Here is a 20730-nt window from a genome sequence, read left to right on the forward strand (position 1 = left end):
TTTAAGTTGGCATCTATTGGCTTAACTGGACATGGAACATATTTGCAGGTCTGATAATTATGGGCTTGTTTTAACATTGTTATGGACAATATTTTGCGTTGGTTTGAGAGTATTTCCATAATAACAATGAGACCACAACAATTTTGGGTTGTCAGACTTGCAAATAAGTGCGCTTTGGTTTAGCCTGTTTACCAAACTTCTCTCTAATTGTTTCTATAAATAAATTAAAAATCAGAGAATATAATAGAAAGTCACAGTTATGCATGCAATATTACTATTAATCTTATATAAATGTCACTTTCTTTTTCTATGTAGATGAATTACAAAATAAAATTTCTCAAAGACAAAATACATTTGGTTTGGTTATAAGTTTTAAAAAATAAGATGTATAAATATGATGACGAATCGAGTTCTGGCACAGGCTCATATTCTCTTTATAAAGAACTATTTTTGCTGCTGTAATTAAAGGGAAAAAACAAAACAGTCCATGAGTCGTTGATTCTCAAACTAAAGGGTTTGACCAAGGTGAACGTATTTGCTGGTCTTGGTTTTATCATTGTAATGGACAGTATTTTGCTTCAGAGGATTTCTATGACAACAATAAGCATTGATAATAGGCATTATCAGACCTGACATGTCAAGTTCAACATGACCTCGCTGAGTTGTAATATTTGTAATTACACTTTTTTTTAATGATGTGTTATGCAATTGAAATTATAATTGGTTATAGTAATAGAACAATTCTGAATTTTTTTGTTAATGATAAAATTGTCTTGAATTGATTTAAACAACGTTAAGGTCATAATATATCATTCACAAAGACTAGCCATGTTGAAAAGAAAGGGTTTATCACCTTCACAGCTTCTTTTTTTTCCTACTTATTCCTTCAAGTTCAAGGCTTCACATATAGAATTTTGTAAGTATAGTGACAGTTACTTTACAAACAACTTTTATTTTTTCTTTTATAAGCCCATTATTTATTTTCAATATTTCATCATTTACTGCAGGAGAGAAGAAGATGAAGATGATCCATCAAACTTTGAGGCAGAACTTGCTTTAATGGAAGAGATTGAGGCAGAAGGTCGAGATGATTATGAAATGATGGAAGTAGAAGGGGATGGCCCCGCAGATGAACAGTCTACCTCCAAATGGGCTCGTCCACCTCTTCCTGCAATAGACCCTGAATGTGACAATGTGGCATTCCAACAAGTTGACTTGGATTATTACATTGGTTTGTTTCATTTTAGGCAAAAAACAAAATTTTTAAACTTGAAATGTGAGGTAGCTATTGAATGAGCCTCTGCTATTGAAAAAATGGTCATACTTTATTTTTAAAAAAGTATTTTAACCAGATTTGTGGAGTAGTTATAGTATAGCCACTACTATTGAAAAAGTTAAAGAATAATGTGATAAATGGTAACAAATTTTATCCTTGTGCCACACTATCATGCAATCGAAAATCTTGATTGAATTGTTTCTGGGTACATGGTATATATTTTACTCATTCAATTTTCTCTGTCCTTGATTAATTCAATGCAATGATCATTTGTCTTTGTTAAGGTACACACATGGACGGTATGCCTGGTGCCACCAAAGGTCCCACCCCCATCATTCGTATGACAGGAGTCTCAATGGAAGGCAACAGTGTCATGGCCCACATTCATGGATTTACGCCTTACTTTTATGTACCTGCCAATCCAAATTTTAAACCAGACGACTGTGAGATCTTTAAAGTAAGGCTTTGTAAAAGTTTGCAATGCATTCTTAAAGGGTCTATTTTAAAAATTGAGCTTTTATATAGCAACATCCACTGAACGTGCTCAAAGCGCTTTACAAAGGGCCAACAGCAACACGTAGCATGAGACATGAGGCCTGTTCGGCGATATTACAATTTTTTTTTAGACAGAGACAATGCTTTTAATGACGAGGTACTCATTTTACACCTGAGTGCGGTGAGAGAATAAAGATATTAATGTAGATTTTTTCTTGGGGGTTTTGATAGCTTAGTTGGTGCAGTCCTCACTTCACAAGAAAAGGGACCAAGATCGATCCCGGGTGCAGTTGAGTTTTTTTTTCTGACTCCCCCCTGTCCACCCAGCAGTAATTGGGTTGCTGGGTCTCTGAGATCTGGTGGAAAGGACTTTGCGATAGGCGGGTGGTTGGATGGGAGCATCACCCTTGAATCATATACCTATGATGTTCGCATGGGTGTACGATCCGATAGTGATGTCGTTTCTTCTTCTCTTTACTAGCCTATCCTGCTTCTTTGGTTTGTGATTGTATTTTTGACAGGGGATATTTTTTTTCCTGTAAATCCTCTGCCTGTTTGTTCTTGGTTATTTATAATTTAGCTTATGATATCTTTAGGTTATGATTTTGATTGACATTTGTACTATTTTTGTTAGATTGCTTGTTTTTTTGTTTCAGCGGTCTCTCATATAACCTCAATTGTGTTGGAAGAGACCTAAAGCAACAAACAAACAAACAAAAACTTTGCGATAGACTAGCATCCTATCCAAAGGGTGGAAAGCTATTGCTATTGTCTGTTCCCGCTATAGAAACTGGAATGAACTCCAGCTCTATCAGCCTAATGGCTGTGAAGGACTACAAAGAATGTAGATAATAATATTCACAATTATGAAAAGGACCATAACAAGAGAATAAAATTCTCATGTTTATTCAGTGCTCATGAAAAATTGAAATGGCCTTCTTTGAAAATTGTAGATCCATCACTAATTTAAGTGATACACATTTATTCTAAAATTGAGGAGCAGACACCAGTGTGAGATGAAAATCTGAAATATTCTGCCACAATTCTGCTGTTGCAGCGTTTCTCACACTGTTTTTCAGATTTTCATCTCAGACGGATATTTTAGATTCTTTCCCAAGTTTTTCCAGTCTTTTAAAATCCTCTCTATTTCTCAGCCTGGGTGGGGATCCTGACCTCCCATAGCGGGCAGGGAGGTACATACTGTGTCTTCTATCCCCTTATATCTGTTTTCCAACTTGCTTTCTGTCTTTGTCTTGGAATGAGATTACTTGGTTTTGTCCTGGTCCTGGCCAGATGCCCTGGCTGAGAGGGAAACAGTCGAATGCATAGTTATTGTTTTGGGAGATGATATTTTTTTCATTGTAAATCATCTCTCTGTTATGCACTGTATTATGTTTTCTTTGTATTATATATGATTTGTAAAACATTTGAGTGTATTCCTCTTAGTGGGGACCTTTGCTTGTGTCTGGATGAGACTTATAGAAGATCTCAAACTAAGTACATTGGTGGTATGCTCTTGGAATCTACATCTGATCCCTATTTGTTCCCAGTTCCCCTATGTCTTACTTTTTCTTGGATGCTTTAATTGTAATTCTAGAACTTTTTACTATCCCATTTTATTCCTTTTTACTGGCGCTGATATGACCTTAATGTGTTGCAAGCGTCGTAAAACCCTTAAAAACATAAACTATTTCTCAGCTGCAGCACAGTAACTAACTTGTTTTTCCGATTTCTTTCCCCATCACGGTATTATAAAATCTTTGTATCATTGTTCATGTGTGGTGATTTTTGATAACTCTGGATTTATCCAATTTTCAGAATGCTTTAAACAATGCTGTCCACAAAGATCTGCGGTCTAACAGAGAAGGCATCGTGACATGTGTTTTAGCTGTTGACTATGTCATGAGAGAGAGTAAGTGCAGCAATGTTTTCATTCTGTTTTGTTTAAGCTAAGTTTGCACAATATTTAATTCCGGACTTCTCATCTATTATTAGAATTATTGAAACGAAAAAGAATGGATGCAAAAGAAATAAAAGAAACAACAAATCCTGAAACTCTTCAAAATAAAAAATGACATGAAACCTGCCACACGCATTCTTATCTTGCTCATTGACGAGGTAATGACGAGAATGGATTTTATTAAATTAATTGGTAAAGTATTCGTTTTATCATCAATCTCTATTTTACAGCCAAAAATTCGTGGTTAACAACAAAGGTGGCAGTCTAATCAGGCTTTTATGTTGTGATAAACCTTGCATTTTATTGCTTTAAATAGTTTACTTTGTTTACCACCAATAATTAATGCATTCATCTTAAAAATGTTTTTCATATATTTATAGTTTTGATGATGGGTTTCATAGTTTCGTGTATTCACTAGATGCCATGATGATGTGTTATAAAATTTCCTTTTTTTGTGTCGGCAGGTATTTATGGCTTTCATGGAAACAGAAAAATTCCATTCTTGAAGGTCACTGTGGCTTTACCAAGGTTGATAGCGCCAAGCAAGAGACTTCTTGAGCAAGGCTTTGTTTGTCCTGGTTATGGTCATCATGCATATCAGACATATGAAAGCAATATAGATTTTGAAATTAGGTGATTATAATTCATGATTAATTCGGGTCAGTTTATTCAAAAAGGAAAAAAAAACCCTGGAAACCAAAGGTTTTAAACTTTTTGAAATCTATAAGAGTTGGAAAAAAAGAAAGATAGCAAAATTATGCTTTTATTGCCTAATTTCATTGATTTATAATAAAATTGTCATCTGTATATAAATTTTGAAGACATATATATGAAAACAAATTATGAATTGAAACATTTGTGAGAGGAGTTTTAAATGTCACAATTTACATGTGAGCAATTTTTTTTTAAGTTGGAAGAGGGAGTACTTCATTGTACTTTTTAAAAAAATCAATAACTACGTCATTGAAATGATTTTAAGGTAAAGTGATTTCTAATTCTGAATATACTCAACTCATTTATAACAATGCATCACATTGCTAAGATACCATTTATGTAGTGTAGATCCTTGTAAGTAGTGTTATGTCATGAAAAAAATAACTGCTGATAACTCATGATTTACTTCAAAGAAATTAGAAAAGCCAAGTTTTATATTTATAACATGATGAGAAATAACACTGTAGCACTGAGCTCAGTGGTGCAGTGTTTTGTCTTGTCGTAAATGCAAGAGATATTTAGCATAGTCAGTAATGAGATTGGTGACAATTGCAAAACTCTGACCCTAATGAGATTGGGATTATAGTGAAATCTGGTCCTTGGGTTACATCATCCCCCAGATTGGTGACAGTCGCAAAACTCTGACCCTAATATGAGATTGGCGATTATAGTGAAATCCGGTCCTTGGGTTACATCTCCCCCCCCCCCCTGTTTGACTCAGTGTGAATGAACACTTGGCTATTGGTAGAGATGTATATTGCGAGACTGCAAATACAAAAAGGACACCTAAGCTGTATGTATGTGATGAAAATTTACTTCCAAAGAGCCGACTGGAGAAATAAATTGTAAAGTGTAATGATCATGGGGAATCTGTTGTTTTATCACTTTTATAATCTGCTTTAACCTGTGTAGGATGTAGATGTTTCAGTTCACAATTACTGAAATATAAAATATTTCAGGTTCATGACAGACACAGGTGTTGTTGGTTGCAATTGGATCGAGTTGCCAGCTGGGAAGTACAAGATTCGTCCAAAGAGCTATTTGTCTACAATTCAGCAGAATGGATCTAATTCAGAATCGCATCATGCATGTTCACGATGCCAGTTAGAGGTAAATGATGTTCAGAGGGGGGGGGGGGGGTTTGGATGGTCTTTTGACCTCCCCTGGTGGTTGGAGAGGTCACTCTTGTTGCAATGTCTATCCCCCTATACCCGTTTCCCTTTTCTTTGCTTTCTATCTTTGTCTTGGAGTGGAATGAGATTACTTGGTTTTTTGCCCTGGCCCTGGCTGGAGTTTTTGGCTGATGGGGAAACAATTGAAATGTATAATATTAGTTTTGAGAGATGATATTTTTGTTCGCAAGTGATTTCTATGTACTGTTATAATACTTTGTGAACATTTTAGTGTTTTCCTCTCAGTGGGATCCTGAACTTGTGTCCAGATGGGACTTTAAGGTGATATCAAACTAAGTAGGTTGCTTTTGGAATCTACTTTTGTTCCCTATTTGAATCAGTCCCCATTGTCTTCCTTTTTTTGTTTTTTTTTTGTTTGCTTTTAATTGTAAACCTGGAATTTTTTTGACAATGACATCTTCCTTTTTACTGGTGCTGAAATGACCTAAGTGTGCTGCAAACACCTGTTTTAATTTGGATTTGTTGCCTGTAGAACTGTGGTGGTTCATAACACTAACTGGCTTTGCAGTCAGTTTGTTGTGGCAGATATTCTGTTTATAATATTGGCTTTTCAGCATTACATTGTCCTTTCACAATGTTGTTTCTTTTTTTTTTTGTTTAAGGTCATGTGTATAGAAAATAAGTGCTTTTTAATGTATCTAATTCAGAATCGCATCATGCATGTTCACGATGCCAGTTAGAGGTAAATGATGTTCAGAGGGGGGGGGGGGGGGGGGGGGGGGGGGGGGTTTGGATGGTCTTTTGACCTCCCTGGTGTTGGAGAGGTCACTCTTGTTGCAATGTCTATCCCCCTATACCCGTTTCCCTTTTCTTTGCTTTCTATCTTTGTCTTGGAGTGGAATGAGATTACTTGGTTTTTTGCCCTGGCCCTGGCTGGAGTTTTTGGCTGATGGGGAAACAATTGAAATGTATAATATTAGTTTTGAGAGATGATATTTTTGTTCGCAAGTGATTTCTATGTACTGTTATAATACTTTGTGAACATTTTAGTGTTTTCCTCTCAGTGGGATCCTGAACTTGTGTCCAGATGGGACTTTAAGGTGATATCAAACTAAGTAGGTTGCTTTTGGAATCTACTTTTGTTCCCTATTTGAATCAGTCCCCATTGTCTTCCTTTTTTTGTTTTTTTTGTTTGCTTTTAATTGTAAACCTGGAATTTTTTGACAATGACATCTTCCTTTTTACTGGTGCTGAAATGACCTAAGTGTGCTGCAAACACCTGTTTTAATTTGGATTTGTTGCCTGTAGAACTGTGGTGGTTCATAACACTAACTGGCTTTGCAGTCAGTTTGTTGTGGCAGATATTCTGTTTATAATATTGGCTTTTCAGCATTACATTGTCCTTTCACAATGTTTTTTCTTTTTTTTGTTTAAGGTCATGTGTATAGAAAATAAGTGCTTTTTAATGTTTTTTGTTATGGATATTTTTGTTGAAAGTTGAAATTGAAAGATTAAGCAGAGAGTCATAAATTGTTGTTTTATCCCTTCATTGTTTAAATTTGATATGGTAATGTTTCGTTCTTATCAAAGAATGTTAAAATGTTGATAGTTTTTTAAATCCTCAAAGAAGAATCAAAATGACATCTCTAACTTTCTCATAACAATCAAAATGTAGCGCATTGCCTTGTATGTTCAGAGTGAATTTCAGTAATTTAGAATCTGTTAACAGATGCAATGTATTCATTTATTCATATTGACAGGTTTAACATACTTTTTCAGGTGGACATTTCATGGGAAGACTTTATTTCACATACACCCGAGGGAGAATGGTCAAAAGTAGCACCTGTAAGAATTCTAAGTTTTGATATTGAGTGTGCTGGGAGGAAAGGTAAGATTTAAATATTTTAAGGCAACGTTTTAGTTAACTTTCATGTAGATCTAAACTAAGGTCAATGGTTGAAATCCTGGTGGATTCACAACTTTTAAGTTGCATTACTATTATATTGCTTTCGGAGGAAACTAAAATATCTCAGGTGGTTAGTGTGAAATAGAATTGAGCTTATAAAAGTTAAAATGGCATGTCATATTTTATACAATTTTGTTTCTATATCTTGAAATGAGCATTAATATAAGAATAAGAAGAAGAATGGAAATGTTGCTGCTTGAAGCTGGAGGAAATAAATAACGAAACTGAATGGAAGCTTATCTGTCTTTGTTTATTTAATTAAAGCTTCTATCTTCCATTCAATTTCCTTTTTTTATTTGATAATAATAAGGATACTAATAATAGATGACACTTGTATAGCACATTAAAAAAATTATTTAATGCTCAGAGCGCTTTACATTGTCATTATTGAAAATGCATTTCTTGTATTATAACCCTCACATATACAGACACATATGTTAAGAAAGATTTTTTTTTTTGATCAGGTATATTTCCAGAAGCCACTAAAGATCCAGTGATCCAAATTGCCAACATGGTCATCAGACAGGGAGATACTGATCCTTTCATCCGTAATGTTTTCACCTTCAAGTCCTGTGCTCCTGTTGTTGGTTCGCAAGTCCTTTCATTTGACACAGAGAGTGAATTTTTACGAGTAAGTACTATTACATTTTATTATTTTATAATTTTGTCATTATTTTGCATTTTTAACTTTGAAAAAAAAATAAAATAATAGCAGTTATATGCCAAAGCCGACTGCAGCTTACTGCATTTAGTTTCAACCTGAACTATTACTGCCATCTTCATTATTACTAGTTATAACCGCTGTCACCAACATCAGCATCATCCCCACGACTACTGTCACTATCTTCATCATCATTGTCACTACCACCCACATCACAACATTGTCATTGTCATCACGACTTCGACAGCTTCTAGGGGCTGACACCCACTTCTATTGCTGTTTACCCTGGATCCCATAAAGTCCAGAGACCTAACAGTGTTGGAAACCCAACTGTCCTAACAAACCCTGGAAGTTTGGAAAGTCTTTGCCAACCTTGGCATAGCCTTAATTCTTTGGCACCAAGGCAGAATACATGGTCTAATGCTGGGCCTGGGAATGGAGTTATACTGAGATACCAAAACCCTGGTTTCTAGCGTCACACTAGAATATTTTTCTGGTGTTGAGTCAAAAATTCTGGTTACGAGCAACCTCTGTCAAATTACAGTGAGGTCTTATGCTTTCAAGGAACGCCTCCACCAAAGCAATAGTGCCACAATCAACACAGCATTTTCACTACCATCAGTACCACAATAATAATCAGATCATCATCATTACTACCACCACAACTATAACTACCACCATATCATCATCATCACTACCACCACTCCTAAAACCACTACCACCACATCATCATCATCATCATCACTACCACCACTAGTGCAACCACCGCCATATCATCATTGCTACTACAACTACCACAACATCGTAACAACCAATAGTAGAAGTACTGCCATCTCTTCATCATCATTATTATTACCACTATACTTCAACCACTCCTGCTAATAGATCATCATCATTAGTAAAATCAAACCGTAATCACAAATACATATGTACATCATCATCATCATCATCATCATCATCATCATCTTTTCCACCAGTACTACAGATGTCATGGTTTATATAATTCTTTTTATCTTTTCACTCATTTTCTATGACATTTTGCTGTTGATTACTGTCAGATTGGGGTGTTGTTAACATATTGTTTATACATAGTTGTATTAAAAATAGATTCATTAACAATTTATATGTTGAAATTCCTTTTACTGTTTAGAAATTCCTTTGAGTGGTGTCTGGAATTCTTACGAGACAAAATTTATGTCGGCTCTCTGGTTTACGGTGTCGGGACTGGTCACTGTTTTTTCAAGCCAAACCTCCTGGGCACACTTAAGTGACTAAACGTGTTGATTTCATATGTCTCTATATGCCTTGAGGAACTGATTTTTCAGACTGACCAGGGCCAATCAAGCCAGACCCCACATTTGTATTTGCCTTTCTGTCATACGAAAGGATGAATAAATATGAGCTGTTCCTAATTGAAAAACTCTTGTCCAATTTTTGCTGTTTGTTTCAGTCATGGTCTGCTTTCTTCAGAGATGTCGATGCTGATATTGTCACTGGTTATAACATACAAAACTTTGACTTGCCATATCTCATTAACAGAGCTGCTCATTTGAAAGTAAGACATTTCGTTGACATATATATATATATATATATATATATATATATATATATATATATATATATTATATATATATATATATATATATATATAATAATATATATATATAATTTTTTTAGTTAATTAATTAATTATTAATTAATTTTGTTCTTCTAAATATTGCTTCATCCAGATCTGTTTATCTCTAAATCTGAGAAATATAACCTGCCCCAGTCTATGGATTTGACTGCTGTTATTGGATATTTCTGTTTTTTAATTTTTATTTATTGAAGATGTACTGTTGTTTTAAAATATAAATGTTGCTGCTCGAAGCTCGAAGAAATAAGTATCAATGTGAAATTGAATGTAAGCTTCAATGTAATATACAAAAATAGATAATATGGACGTTTCAAGTTTCCCCTTTATCAACAAAACAGGATGAATGAAAGAAACACTACTAGTGAGATAATGTGGTGGTGGCGCTGTTAAGATGAATAAACAAAAACATTGATGGGGCAGGAAATAGTATGCTCTTTTGTAAGGAAGCACAAATTAAAATAGAACAATAGATATTTATAAAATGTGCGCAATTAACTAAGTCAAAAAATGGGAGGTGGGGAGGAACTTGTAGTGCAGTATAGAAAGTTCAACTACAGCACTTCGATTCCAAAGCATTTTGTTATTTATGTTAATTCTTATAAATAAGCCAAGGGTTAAAATCATGAATTTTTAGTTAATGCTTGAAATTTTTGATTTGGCAAGTCTGCTTGCAGACAATAGCTAAACCTGAGTACACTAACTATGTTTACCTTCAAAGGTGAAAGAATTCCCTTTCCTTGGTCGCATCAAGAACATCACATCTGTCATTAAAGAACAAACCTTCCAGAGCAAGCAGATGGGCAAAAGGGAGAACAAGGTCATCAACATTGAAGGACGTGTTCAGTTGGATTTATTACAGGTTGATTAGTATTATCTTCTTGATAGATTGATGAAGTCATTCTTTTTTTTCTTCTAGATTTTGTCAATCCATTAAATAGAACAAACCAAAAAAAACCCCCTGAAAACTGATTATATTGTGCCATTTTAATCGTCACAAATTATTCTTCAAGTCCAAACGGTTAAGGGGAGAAATAGAAACAAGAGTTCATTCTTTCTGAAATGTGAATGAAATCTTGATAAGTGCTTTTTATCTATAGGACTTGGTCTAAAGTTGGTTGTCTATTGAAAAATTTTTGTACAATGTGAGAAATAATTAGAATTATTTAGAATGAGTCGAATTCAATGAATTCAAATCAATCAATTGCTTTTCTTTACAGATTCTATTGCGAGACTACAAGCTGCGGTCTTACTCATTGAATGCAGTGTCATATCATTTCCTACAAGAGCAGAAGGAAGATGTACAACATTCCATTATTACAGATTTGCAAGTGAGAATATTGCTTGATTGTTTTATTTGTCTTCTCTTTCTACAATGCTGAAACAAAAGGTCTAGATGAAGTGTTAGATTTATTTAAACTGCAAATGTTTCAAATAACGAACACATCAACAGTATATATATCCGTCCGGTATTGATATGGAAGTACCCTAAAATTACATATCTTTTTGTTTTTTTAATATTTCCTATTATTGTATTATTACTCTGTAAAGATACTCATTGACCAGAGGGAAATGTTGCATGGCATTTGATAAATATACAAATGATATCTATTTGCAGCTATGTGGTCTTGTGTATGGTATGACACTCGTTTTCGGATCGAAAGGTCCTGGGTTTGAGCCTCGCTCGGCGCATTGTTGAGTCCTTGGAAAAGGCTTTTTACTCACATTCTCTCACTGTACTCAGGTGTAAAATGAGTACCTGGCCGTTAACAGCGTTTTCTCTGTCCAAAAAAATGTGTAATATCGCCTAACAGACGTCATATCTCGTCCTACATGTTAAGTGTTGCTATTGGCCAGGGACCCCTTGTACAGCGCTTTGAGCATGTTTATATTGTTCTGTGTAAAAGCTCAAGTTTTTTGTTGTTGTTTTGTTAAAGATTCAGCACCACAAAAATCATTGCTAAGAAACAATTGAACAAATCATAACTGACTGCAAATTGAGCAAAAGCAACCACAAAAACTCCACATCTGCTCTAGGAAGCTATAAATATGCACTGCAAGATTTTAAAATTTTGAGAGGTATTACTTGAACAGAAAATATTGCCAAGCACAAGATTTATGAAATTATAGTAGTGGTGGTCATGCCATATTTTTTATCGATAACATGGTGGTAAAGACAGGACAAATGTTTTTTTAAAAGTTTTTTTAAAAGCAGACGGCATTTCAAGATTCTTCTTTATCAATATATAAATGCTGTCAATAAAGGGGCAGTCAACTAGAATGCTTTGGATTGAAGTGGCTGCATTTTATATTGAGGGTCAACAACAATTCAGATCTCTTATTTTCTTCACTGAGGAATGTCATGACTTCTGTAAAACATCTGTAGTGGGATCTCATTTGTCAAGACAAAAGTGCATTTATTCTTTGTTTATGGGTAAATATTCAAATTGAGGACACAGACAAATTTTTGTTGTAATCGATGAGACCAGTTAATGCAGCTTAGATTTAAGTCCTACATCTTTTGTTTTCTGTTCGGTTTGAACTTTACCCTTCTTAGAGGCTACTCAATTATTAAGGCGACTAAAAAGTAAATTATGATTTTATTTTCAGAGAAAGAGTTTGATAAAAGGAAAATATAATAAATCAATGAATACCTATATTATTCAGCATTTTATATTTCCCCGATTTTACAATTAGCTTCAACAGTCGTGACGTAACTTCGCTCTTAACTCACTCAATCCTAGAGATTTTTGCTACTTTTCAAAATAGGAAAAACTGTATTAAAAATGAGCATGTGCATAGATTGTTTTATTCAGCTACCATTAACATGTAAAAACTAAAACACATTAGCTTTGATACTATGCCTATAATTTGTCTTTAAAAAATGTAATAAATAGGCATGGGGTAAAAGTAGCCCCGGGTATACAACGGATATAGTCGGTGTTAGGGTTGAGTGAGTTAACGATGAATTGTAACATAGTAACTGGTTCTAAACTATCATAACAAAGATGGACGCCCTTATGAAATACTTCTCTGACGAGCATCAAAGTGTATCCAGAGGAGTAAAACATTATAATCTGATCATGTTTTGACTTTTATACATTCTGATCACATGACATTGGAAAAAGTTCTAACCAGCATGAAGAATAAATAGTACCGATTTTTTTTGTTCAGAACCAAGCTGCTGGTTGCTGGGTGGACGTGACATCAGACTATTGAATCCTATTATTACTTCCATTTAATCCTTATTATTACTTTCTATCCATTTCAGAATGGCAATGATCAAACCAGGAGAAGGTTAGCTGTCTATTGTCTCAAGGATGCGATTTTGCCCTTGCGATTGTTGGAAAAGCTTATGTGCGTTATCAACTATATGGAAATGGCCCGTGTCACTGGTGTGCCATTGCCATTTTTACTTACAAGAGGTCAACAAGTCAAGGTCATGTCACAGCTATTGCGTCAGGTAAACAATTTCTTCTGGTCACATCTTTTTTAGATTTTACATAAGGTTTGATTAACAATGTCTTTTTTTCACATAAATGTATGATTTCTAAGTGAATGTCCTTTTCTATTTTTCTTTCTAAAATTGACCCTTAAGCCCAAACATTTAATTGCAAATTGTTAAAGGGAAGGAATTTATTTCTTTATTCCGAGTTTTTGTTGTTGTTATTGATTGAATGAATTATATCAGAGAAAAGTTTATGAGAAGAAGTCCAGACTTCTGCATTTGATTCAGTTTAACTTCTCAAGAAGGACTTTTTTTTTTTAAATAAAAGAAAAAGAAAAGCGAGACCCTTGTCTGTAAAACATGTTTAAGGATTGCTATGTGAATCCTACATTGTTGAGACCGAAGGATTACCAGGATAGAAGAAGTAACAATGAGATCAAGACTGGCTCCAATGAAGCCCAAATTGCATCCTGGTACTTTTTACTTAGTAAAAAATGGTAAAATGTAACATCAGGTATGAGAAAACCACAGCTATGTGGTATTGTGGTATAATACTTGCCTTTGGACTGGAAGGTCAAGGGTTCGAGTCCTGCTCTATTTGAATGGTGCATAGTTCAGACTTTGGAAAAAAGCTCTTTACTCACATTCTCAGGTGTAAAATTGGTACCTGGATGTTAACAGTGTTGTCTCTGTCAGAAAGAAATTTTAATATTGCCTAACAGGTATCATGTCTTATCGGAGTCCCCCCTGTAAAGCTGTTTAGCACATTTAGTGGATATTGCGCTATGTAAATGATCAAGTAAACCAACTAATATTTTTTTTATGCCAGGACAAATAAATAAGATTGTTAGACACCTTGACTTTTGGATAAGTGGCTGTAGATTATTTATGGCATAAAAAGGTAGGTGCTGAATTAGTTTGAAATACAATTTCAGGCAAAAGAACAAGAATTGTTGATCCCTGCTCAAAAGGTGGAGACTGGAGATGAGTATGAAGGGGCCACTGTTATTGAGCCACTTAAAGGGTGAGTGCTGTCTTAATGATGGTTAACGCTTATTCAATGCAGCTATTGAAATCCATAAATTGACATAATTTCACATATGGAATAACAGCAATAGACTTGTCACTTATAAAGATTTGAATGGTATAAACAGTAGAGCCAAAAATTGGTCAAATTCAAATTGTTTTTCCTCCAGATTTATTATTATGTCCTAAATGAACTACTCTTGATTGTTTCTGAAGCATTAATTCATACAGTGGTGCCATCCTTGTGTAATAAATGCATATTCTTACATATTTTCGTTCATTGTACGCATTTTGCTGATGATCGTAAGCATTATTTTCTATTATTTAGGCATTTTTAGAATCATCCACTCTTTAATCTGTTCATATAGGGAGTTCAATATAATATTATCTGGCTGGGTCATATCAGATTTATAAGTGGATTATGGTAGTTGCTTTGATACTATTTTAAAGAGAGTTTATTAATTAATTTCAATATTGATCATAATATTGCTAGTATGGTCTAGCATTATAAGATTTAATGCTAATTATAATTTTTAAAGGATGTACTCATTTCCAAAATTCCTTACTCATTTTGGTTCTCTAACTTAGCAAGGGTTGGCAGCACTGTACCTAGAAACAAGACTAGAAACCATCCTTTTAAGGTTGATACAGATCTTTTTCTTAAAATTCAGATTTTAGAAATGATTAACTTTTAACCAAGATTTTGTTTCCTTGGGCTGGTCTGCAATAAATACACAAATGTGTCAGTGCGTGACATAATCAGTCAGAAGGTGAAAATTTTGGATTTGCATTTTTTTGCATTTTGTGATTTTTCATGAAGTTATGGTCAGATGTATGGGAAAGGTATCCAGCAACTTTTTTCAAATTTCATACTTTTTCAACTTGACTGTAAAAAATATTTAGAAGTGAAATTAAGTTTTGATATTTCCCGAAGATGTACAAAAAGGGTTGATTTATTCATTTATGACAATAACTCATTTTTGATAAAAATTGACCTTCTAACTAAACTTGGCAATATCTCAGTTCAAACCTTTTCACCATCGGACTGATTATGTCATGCACTGACAAATGTCCACCCCCTGAATTTCTATTGCTTCTCTCTTCTTAGATTTGTTCTTCAATCCCAGGTGGCTCTTTGTCCTTGTTTTGGAATAAGGCTTTCTAATTTTTTTTCCGCACCCAGTCTGTTTTTATTGTTAGTAGGTAGAGTTGCAACAACATGACTTGATTAATTCTCCATCAAATGAAATTATAAAGTGGAAGTGGATGACACAGATTTGGCTCATCTACATTAAAAAATTTGTTCCAGATACTACGACTCACCGATTGCAACCCTTGATTTCTCATCTCTATATCCGTCGATTATGATGGCACACAATCTATGCTACACCTCCCTTCTGAGTCAGGCAGCGATAAAGAGAGAAGGGTAAGAACAATTTTATTTAACATCTTTAACTGTGTTGGTAATTTTCACAAGTATTGGCAAGTTTTTCATTTAAAAAAGGTTTAATAAAAAAAATTTGAAAAACAATTTCTTTGTTGCAAGGTGCCTTTTAAAAAAATCAACATACTTTGTATGAATTATTTTTGTTGATATATTATCAATATGAATTATCCGATCATATTTTGCTGAATATTATGAGAATAAGTGTTTGAATTGATAGAAACATACAAAACAGTGAATTGTGGCTTTATAGTAAGACATTCATCTTCAGATTGAAGGTCATAGATAAAATAAAATACTAAAGATACATTTAATCAGATTAAGCAGATGGGCTTCAAAGCCGAGGTTTTGATATTGTGCACTAACCTTAATTTTTTTGAACAATTGATAATAAAGAAATAAATTACTCAGGTTAAGATTTCTGTTTTGTCCTTAGAGAGATTAAATTATAAAGATTTCAAGAATTTTCTATCTACTGTCATGCAATTTACAGGTTAACTCCAGACCAATACATCAAAACACCATCTGGTAACTACTTTTGTAAATCCACTATTCGGAAAGGTCTCCTACCAGACATTCTTGAAAATCTGCTGTCAGCCAGAAAAAAGTGAGTAGTTGGATTTTTTTCATTTTTTTTTCAGAATCATAGAATTGCATTGCATTGTTGGCTAAGATTTATCTGACAAAAGGCATTTACTCAGTAAAATTTCGTTTAAATTATTTTTATAAGAGCAGAGGAAATTTGATTGAACGGTCTGAATCCATCTCATATTTTAAAAATGAATTAATTAGTGCAGGTATACATTTGAGTTAGTTGAATTTCCTTCTTTTCATAATAATGTTGATTCAATTACTTTAATATTTTTTGAATCACCAAGATAGTATTTAACAGAGATGCAATAAAAGTCACCTGCTTTCCTAAATTCATACTGTCAAGATGCCTTATTGCCTGCTCCAACTTGCTGACCCAATATGGGTCATGTTGTTTGTTAAATCGCAACAACACACTTAGAGTAAAATCAAACCTGACCATTTAAGGCTCAAGACAGCAGATTTCTTACATTTTACTTACTCACTTGAGTAGGATGTATTGAATGGAGCATAAGTATTGATGATAGAGTTCGGTTAATTGACGGAAATTCAGTTTTAATTTTTTCTCCAATTGTGATCCTTCATTTTAAAAAAAAATCTTTGGATTCCACTTTCTCAATGCTGCTGATCAGAAAAAAATCCGCAGAACCATGCCCAACCCAATCTCAGTCCAGAAATTTTCATAAAAGAAATTCCTGTTCAGATAAACCTTTTATTATTATAAACTCTTTTGCTTGAGGCAAACAATTTGCACCGATGCATCATTAATTTTTCTCCATTTTGACTTTCTGTCATCGTCATCATTATAAATTTCATTGAGGCAAATGTTCGAAAATTCAGTGGACAATCGGTGCAAGTTTATATTTAAATTTGCTGATCGTCTGGAAAATCATGATTAGTGAAAATAAGTAATTAGTTAAAGACAGAACTGTTTTTGGCTGTACAGAGCAACATGTTTTTATTGCCTTTTCTATGTGATCCACATGAACTAGCCAAGATTATTTGAAATGGATCTCTGGCAGGTATGGTAAGCATTTGGGGAAGTAAATAAGTGAAGATATATTAGAAATGAGATATGAGTGCAAACTGGTAATCACAAGTACATTCAAGTAAAATCTACGATCTCACTCTACTGTTTGTTTTTCTCTTTTTCTTTTTTTCTTTTCCGTTGCAAGAGCTAAATTTGACTTGAAGAATGAAACAGATCCATTTAAGAAGAAAGTGTTGGATGGCAGACAACTGGCATTGAAAATCAGTGCCAACTCTGTGTATGGCTTCACAGGGGCTCAAGTTGGTAAACTCCCTTGTTTGGAAATTTCTCAGGTGACTATTTGATATCAGAATAATCTACGTAACAATGTTATTCAGTGGGTTTTATTTTATTTATTCAAAATTAAAATTGATGAATGACATAGTCATTGAGTGTATACATTTCTTAATTTCAATTTGTTTGTGTACTAACAATTACAAATGTTCAAAATATATATTTGCAGAGTGTGACAGCTTTTGGACGTATGATGATCGAGATGACCAAGCAATATGTTGAAGAAACTTATACAGTTGCCAATGGATACGAACATGATGCTAAGGTAAAATTAGGAAGAAAAGAACTTAAAATAAAAAGTAAAATTGAACAAGACAGATTCACTCATTAGAGCCTTTTACCCTTCTTCTCTTAAAGCTTTATTTATGATTGCAATAAGGATTCATGCCTAAAATATTATTTAGAGTAAGATGTTAAATTGTGCCTTTAATCACAACTCAGATCATCCACATATACAGATTTATACATAGATTATTTTACTCACGGTTCAGATTTTTTAAAAACAAAATTTAAGAGAGAAATTGGTAAAAAAAAAAATTCCTTTTTTACTCGGAAATGGATTTGTGGCTGAATTGAGCACTACATTAATGGTTTAACAGATTTATCATCTTATTGTTTAATTGATATTGAAACCAGGTCATCTACGGAGACACTGATTCTGTTATGTGTAAATTTGGAGTTAATACAGTTGAAGAAGCTATGAAATTGGGACAACATGCTGCTGAATACATTTCCTCTAAATTCATCAAGCCTATAAAATTGGAATTTGAAAAGGTGAGAACAAGAAAAAAAAAAAATAGATTAAAAACAATTATGGAGATTGAATTAAAATCGTGTCTTCAGAAATCTCTTTTCTACCCCACTATTTTCTCATGTAGAGTTGTAGCTGGTGCTTAAATGACCCATGCGGTGTGCCGTTAAACCTCTAAAAACAAAATAAACAATTAATAAATTCCTGGTGTTACAGTTTGTCATTTTTAATATAATGACATTTTAAGTAGGTACTATTTTGTAGAATCATTTTGACTGAAATGGACATTCATTTTCTTCTGTTAGAAAGTGGAAGATTATTGGTATATAAAATATTATTGCTTTAAATGAAATATTCTGTTAAAATGTTCTATTGAATATTACCAAATTAAGGGAGGATTTTAAAAGATATCTAATTGATGAGGTGGACTGTTGTGATTCATAACCACCATTTTCTGCCAGAAGTGAACCACATTATGATGATGATCTAAAATTAGAAAGACATAACTATCATACAATATATTTTTCAATTGATGTTGTGGTCAAAACATTTTTAGGCTGATCTAATGCAAAGATCCTCTAATTGCTTTTCCATTTCCCCCATTTTGCAGGTCTATTTCCCTTACCTGCTCATCAACAAGAAGCGTTATGCAGGCCTCTACTGGACCCGTCCTGAAAAGCATGATAAGATGGATTGCAAGGGTATAGAAACTGTTCGCAGAGACAACTCACCTCTTGTTGCCCAGCTCATCAATCACTGTCTGCGTTTATTGTTGATTGACAGGTTGTTATCCAATTGTCCATGTTTGTCCTTTTCACTTCTTTTTATTCCTGTTTTTTTTTTTTCTCCCCCCATTTACGTTTATATCCGTTTTATCTCTGACCATATACTTTTCTTGTGATTACAGCTTAATTTGATATCAATGTAGGGGGTGGTTGTGTGTTACTTGGTACTCAAAAATACTATGTACCTCAAGGAGAAAAATATTTAAAAGAAGTGAAAGAGCAAAACGTATCTGGAAGTCTCTCATCATCATCTTCATCATCCTCAGTTATAAGTTATTTATTTAATTCTCGTTTATTTGCAATAATATGATTATTTTGGTTTTGTTTATTAATAATTATGTTTTGATTTGTGTTCTTTATTTGCAAACTGCCTAAAATAAACTCTAAATCTTTTTCTTGTTGTATCTATCCCTAAACCATATTCACACAAGATGTTTGAATTTTTCACCACTCACATTTCAGAAATCCAGATGGAGCTGTATCTCATGTTCAGCAAACAATATCAGATTTGTTGTGTAATCGTATTGACATCTCGCAGCTTGTCATTACAAAGGAGTTAACCAAGACTGATAAGGAATATGCTGGAAAACAAGCCCATGTGGAACTGGCAAATAGGTGCCTTTTCATTTTTGTAGTTTATGTTTTGGATTTGTTTTTTTTATTAACAAAAAAAATGTGTTAAGAAATGTATTTTAAACAACTGGCCATTTATTACATAAAGAAAAAACTCACATCATGAAAAGAAAAAGAAAAGGAATTATGTATTCATTTTATGGTTTACGGCTTTGTTGTGTAGCTTATAAATGGCCTTTAAAATAAATTTGGATTTATTTAAACATTTTTTTTGGCCACAAATTTGTAATAATTTAAAATTGAGCATTGCCAATAGTGTTAATTATGATAGATAAGCGATTCTGAAAGTTGAGTGATAAAATAAGTTTCTGACTGCAAATTTTTAACTTACAGAATGCAGAAACGTGATGCAGGTAGTGCTCCAAAACTTGGTGATCGAGTGCCTTATGTCATTATTGCTGCAGCAAAAGGCACTGCAGCCTATCTGAAGTCTGAGGTAAGTTTCTTAGGTTGGGAATATGTACCTTGTAATGCAGGAACTGCTGTGATAACTTGGTAATAAATAAATTGATAGTGCAAGATCCACTAAATGTGCTTATAGCGCTTTACATGGTTGGTGTCCCCAGTCAACGTCTACAATGATACATGAAGCCTGACAGGTACTTTTACAATTTTTGTGACAGAGACAAAGCTGTTGCCGTCCAGGTACTTATTTCACTTCTGAGTGTGATGAGATAATATGAGTTAAGACTTTGCGCTGCTGAGAGTGGGATTGAACTAGGGACCGACCATTTTGAGGGTGAGTGCATGACCACAAAGTTTTGCAAAAGTCTTTTGACTTTTCCTGCCTGCCATTTTTCTTTTTGACTGATGCTGAGATGCTCAAAAGGTGTCTCAAGCACAATAAAACTCCTATAAAACAAACAAATCATGCAGAATTTACAGAATCA

At 33.8% G+C, this 20730-nt stretch overlaps 1 protein-coding gene across 2 annotated transcripts in view; it reads left to right on the forward strand.

Annotated features, from left to right (window-relative positions):
* The window catches only part of LOC144978498 (DNA polymerase delta catalytic subunit-like), a 32969-nt gene that overhangs the window by 3111 nt on the left and 9128 nt on the right, over positions 1 to 20730 (forward strand). For both annotated transcript variants that reach the window (XM_078924661.1, XM_078924663.1), the window contains exons 3-22: positions 1008 to 1231; positions 1561 to 1733; positions 3590 to 3683; positions 4196 to 4364; positions 5405 to 5555; positions 7358 to 7466; positions 8009 to 8175; positions 9656 to 9760; positions 10560 to 10700; positions 11059 to 11169; positions 13110 to 13301; positions 14222 to 14310; positions 15622 to 15738; positions 16250 to 16363; positions 17523 to 17670; positions 17841 to 17936; positions 18308 to 18445; positions 19033 to 19205; positions 19670 to 19822; positions 20174 to 20276. In XM_078924661.1, coding sequence (XP_078780787.1) covers positions 1008 to 1231; positions 1561 to 1733; positions 3590 to 3683; positions 4196 to 4364; positions 5405 to 5555; positions 7358 to 7466; positions 8009 to 8175; positions 9656 to 9760; positions 10560 to 10700; positions 11059 to 11169; positions 13110 to 13301; positions 14222 to 14310; positions 15622 to 15738; positions 16250 to 16363; positions 17523 to 17670; positions 17841 to 17936; positions 18308 to 18445; positions 19033 to 19205; positions 19670 to 19822; positions 20174 to 20276 — 2767 coding nt within the window. The remainder of the gene's footprint in view (positions 1 to 1007; positions 1232 to 1560; positions 1734 to 3589; positions 3684 to 4195; positions 4365 to 5404; positions 5556 to 7357; positions 7467 to 8008; positions 8176 to 9655; positions 9761 to 10559; positions 10701 to 11058; positions 11170 to 13109; positions 13302 to 14221; positions 14311 to 15621; positions 15739 to 16249; positions 16364 to 17522; positions 17671 to 17840; positions 17937 to 18307; positions 18446 to 19032; positions 19206 to 19669; positions 19823 to 20173; positions 20277 to 20730) is intronic.

The sequence above is a fragment of the Berghia stephanieae genome, chromosome 8 (genome assembly GCF_034508935.2).
Source record: "Berghia stephanieae isolate SIO BIC M18660-M18661 chromosome 8, UCSD_Bste_1.3, whole genome shotgun sequence".
NCBI lineage: Eukaryota > Metazoa > Mollusca > Gastropoda > Nudibranchia > Aeolidiidae > Berghia > Berghia stephanieae.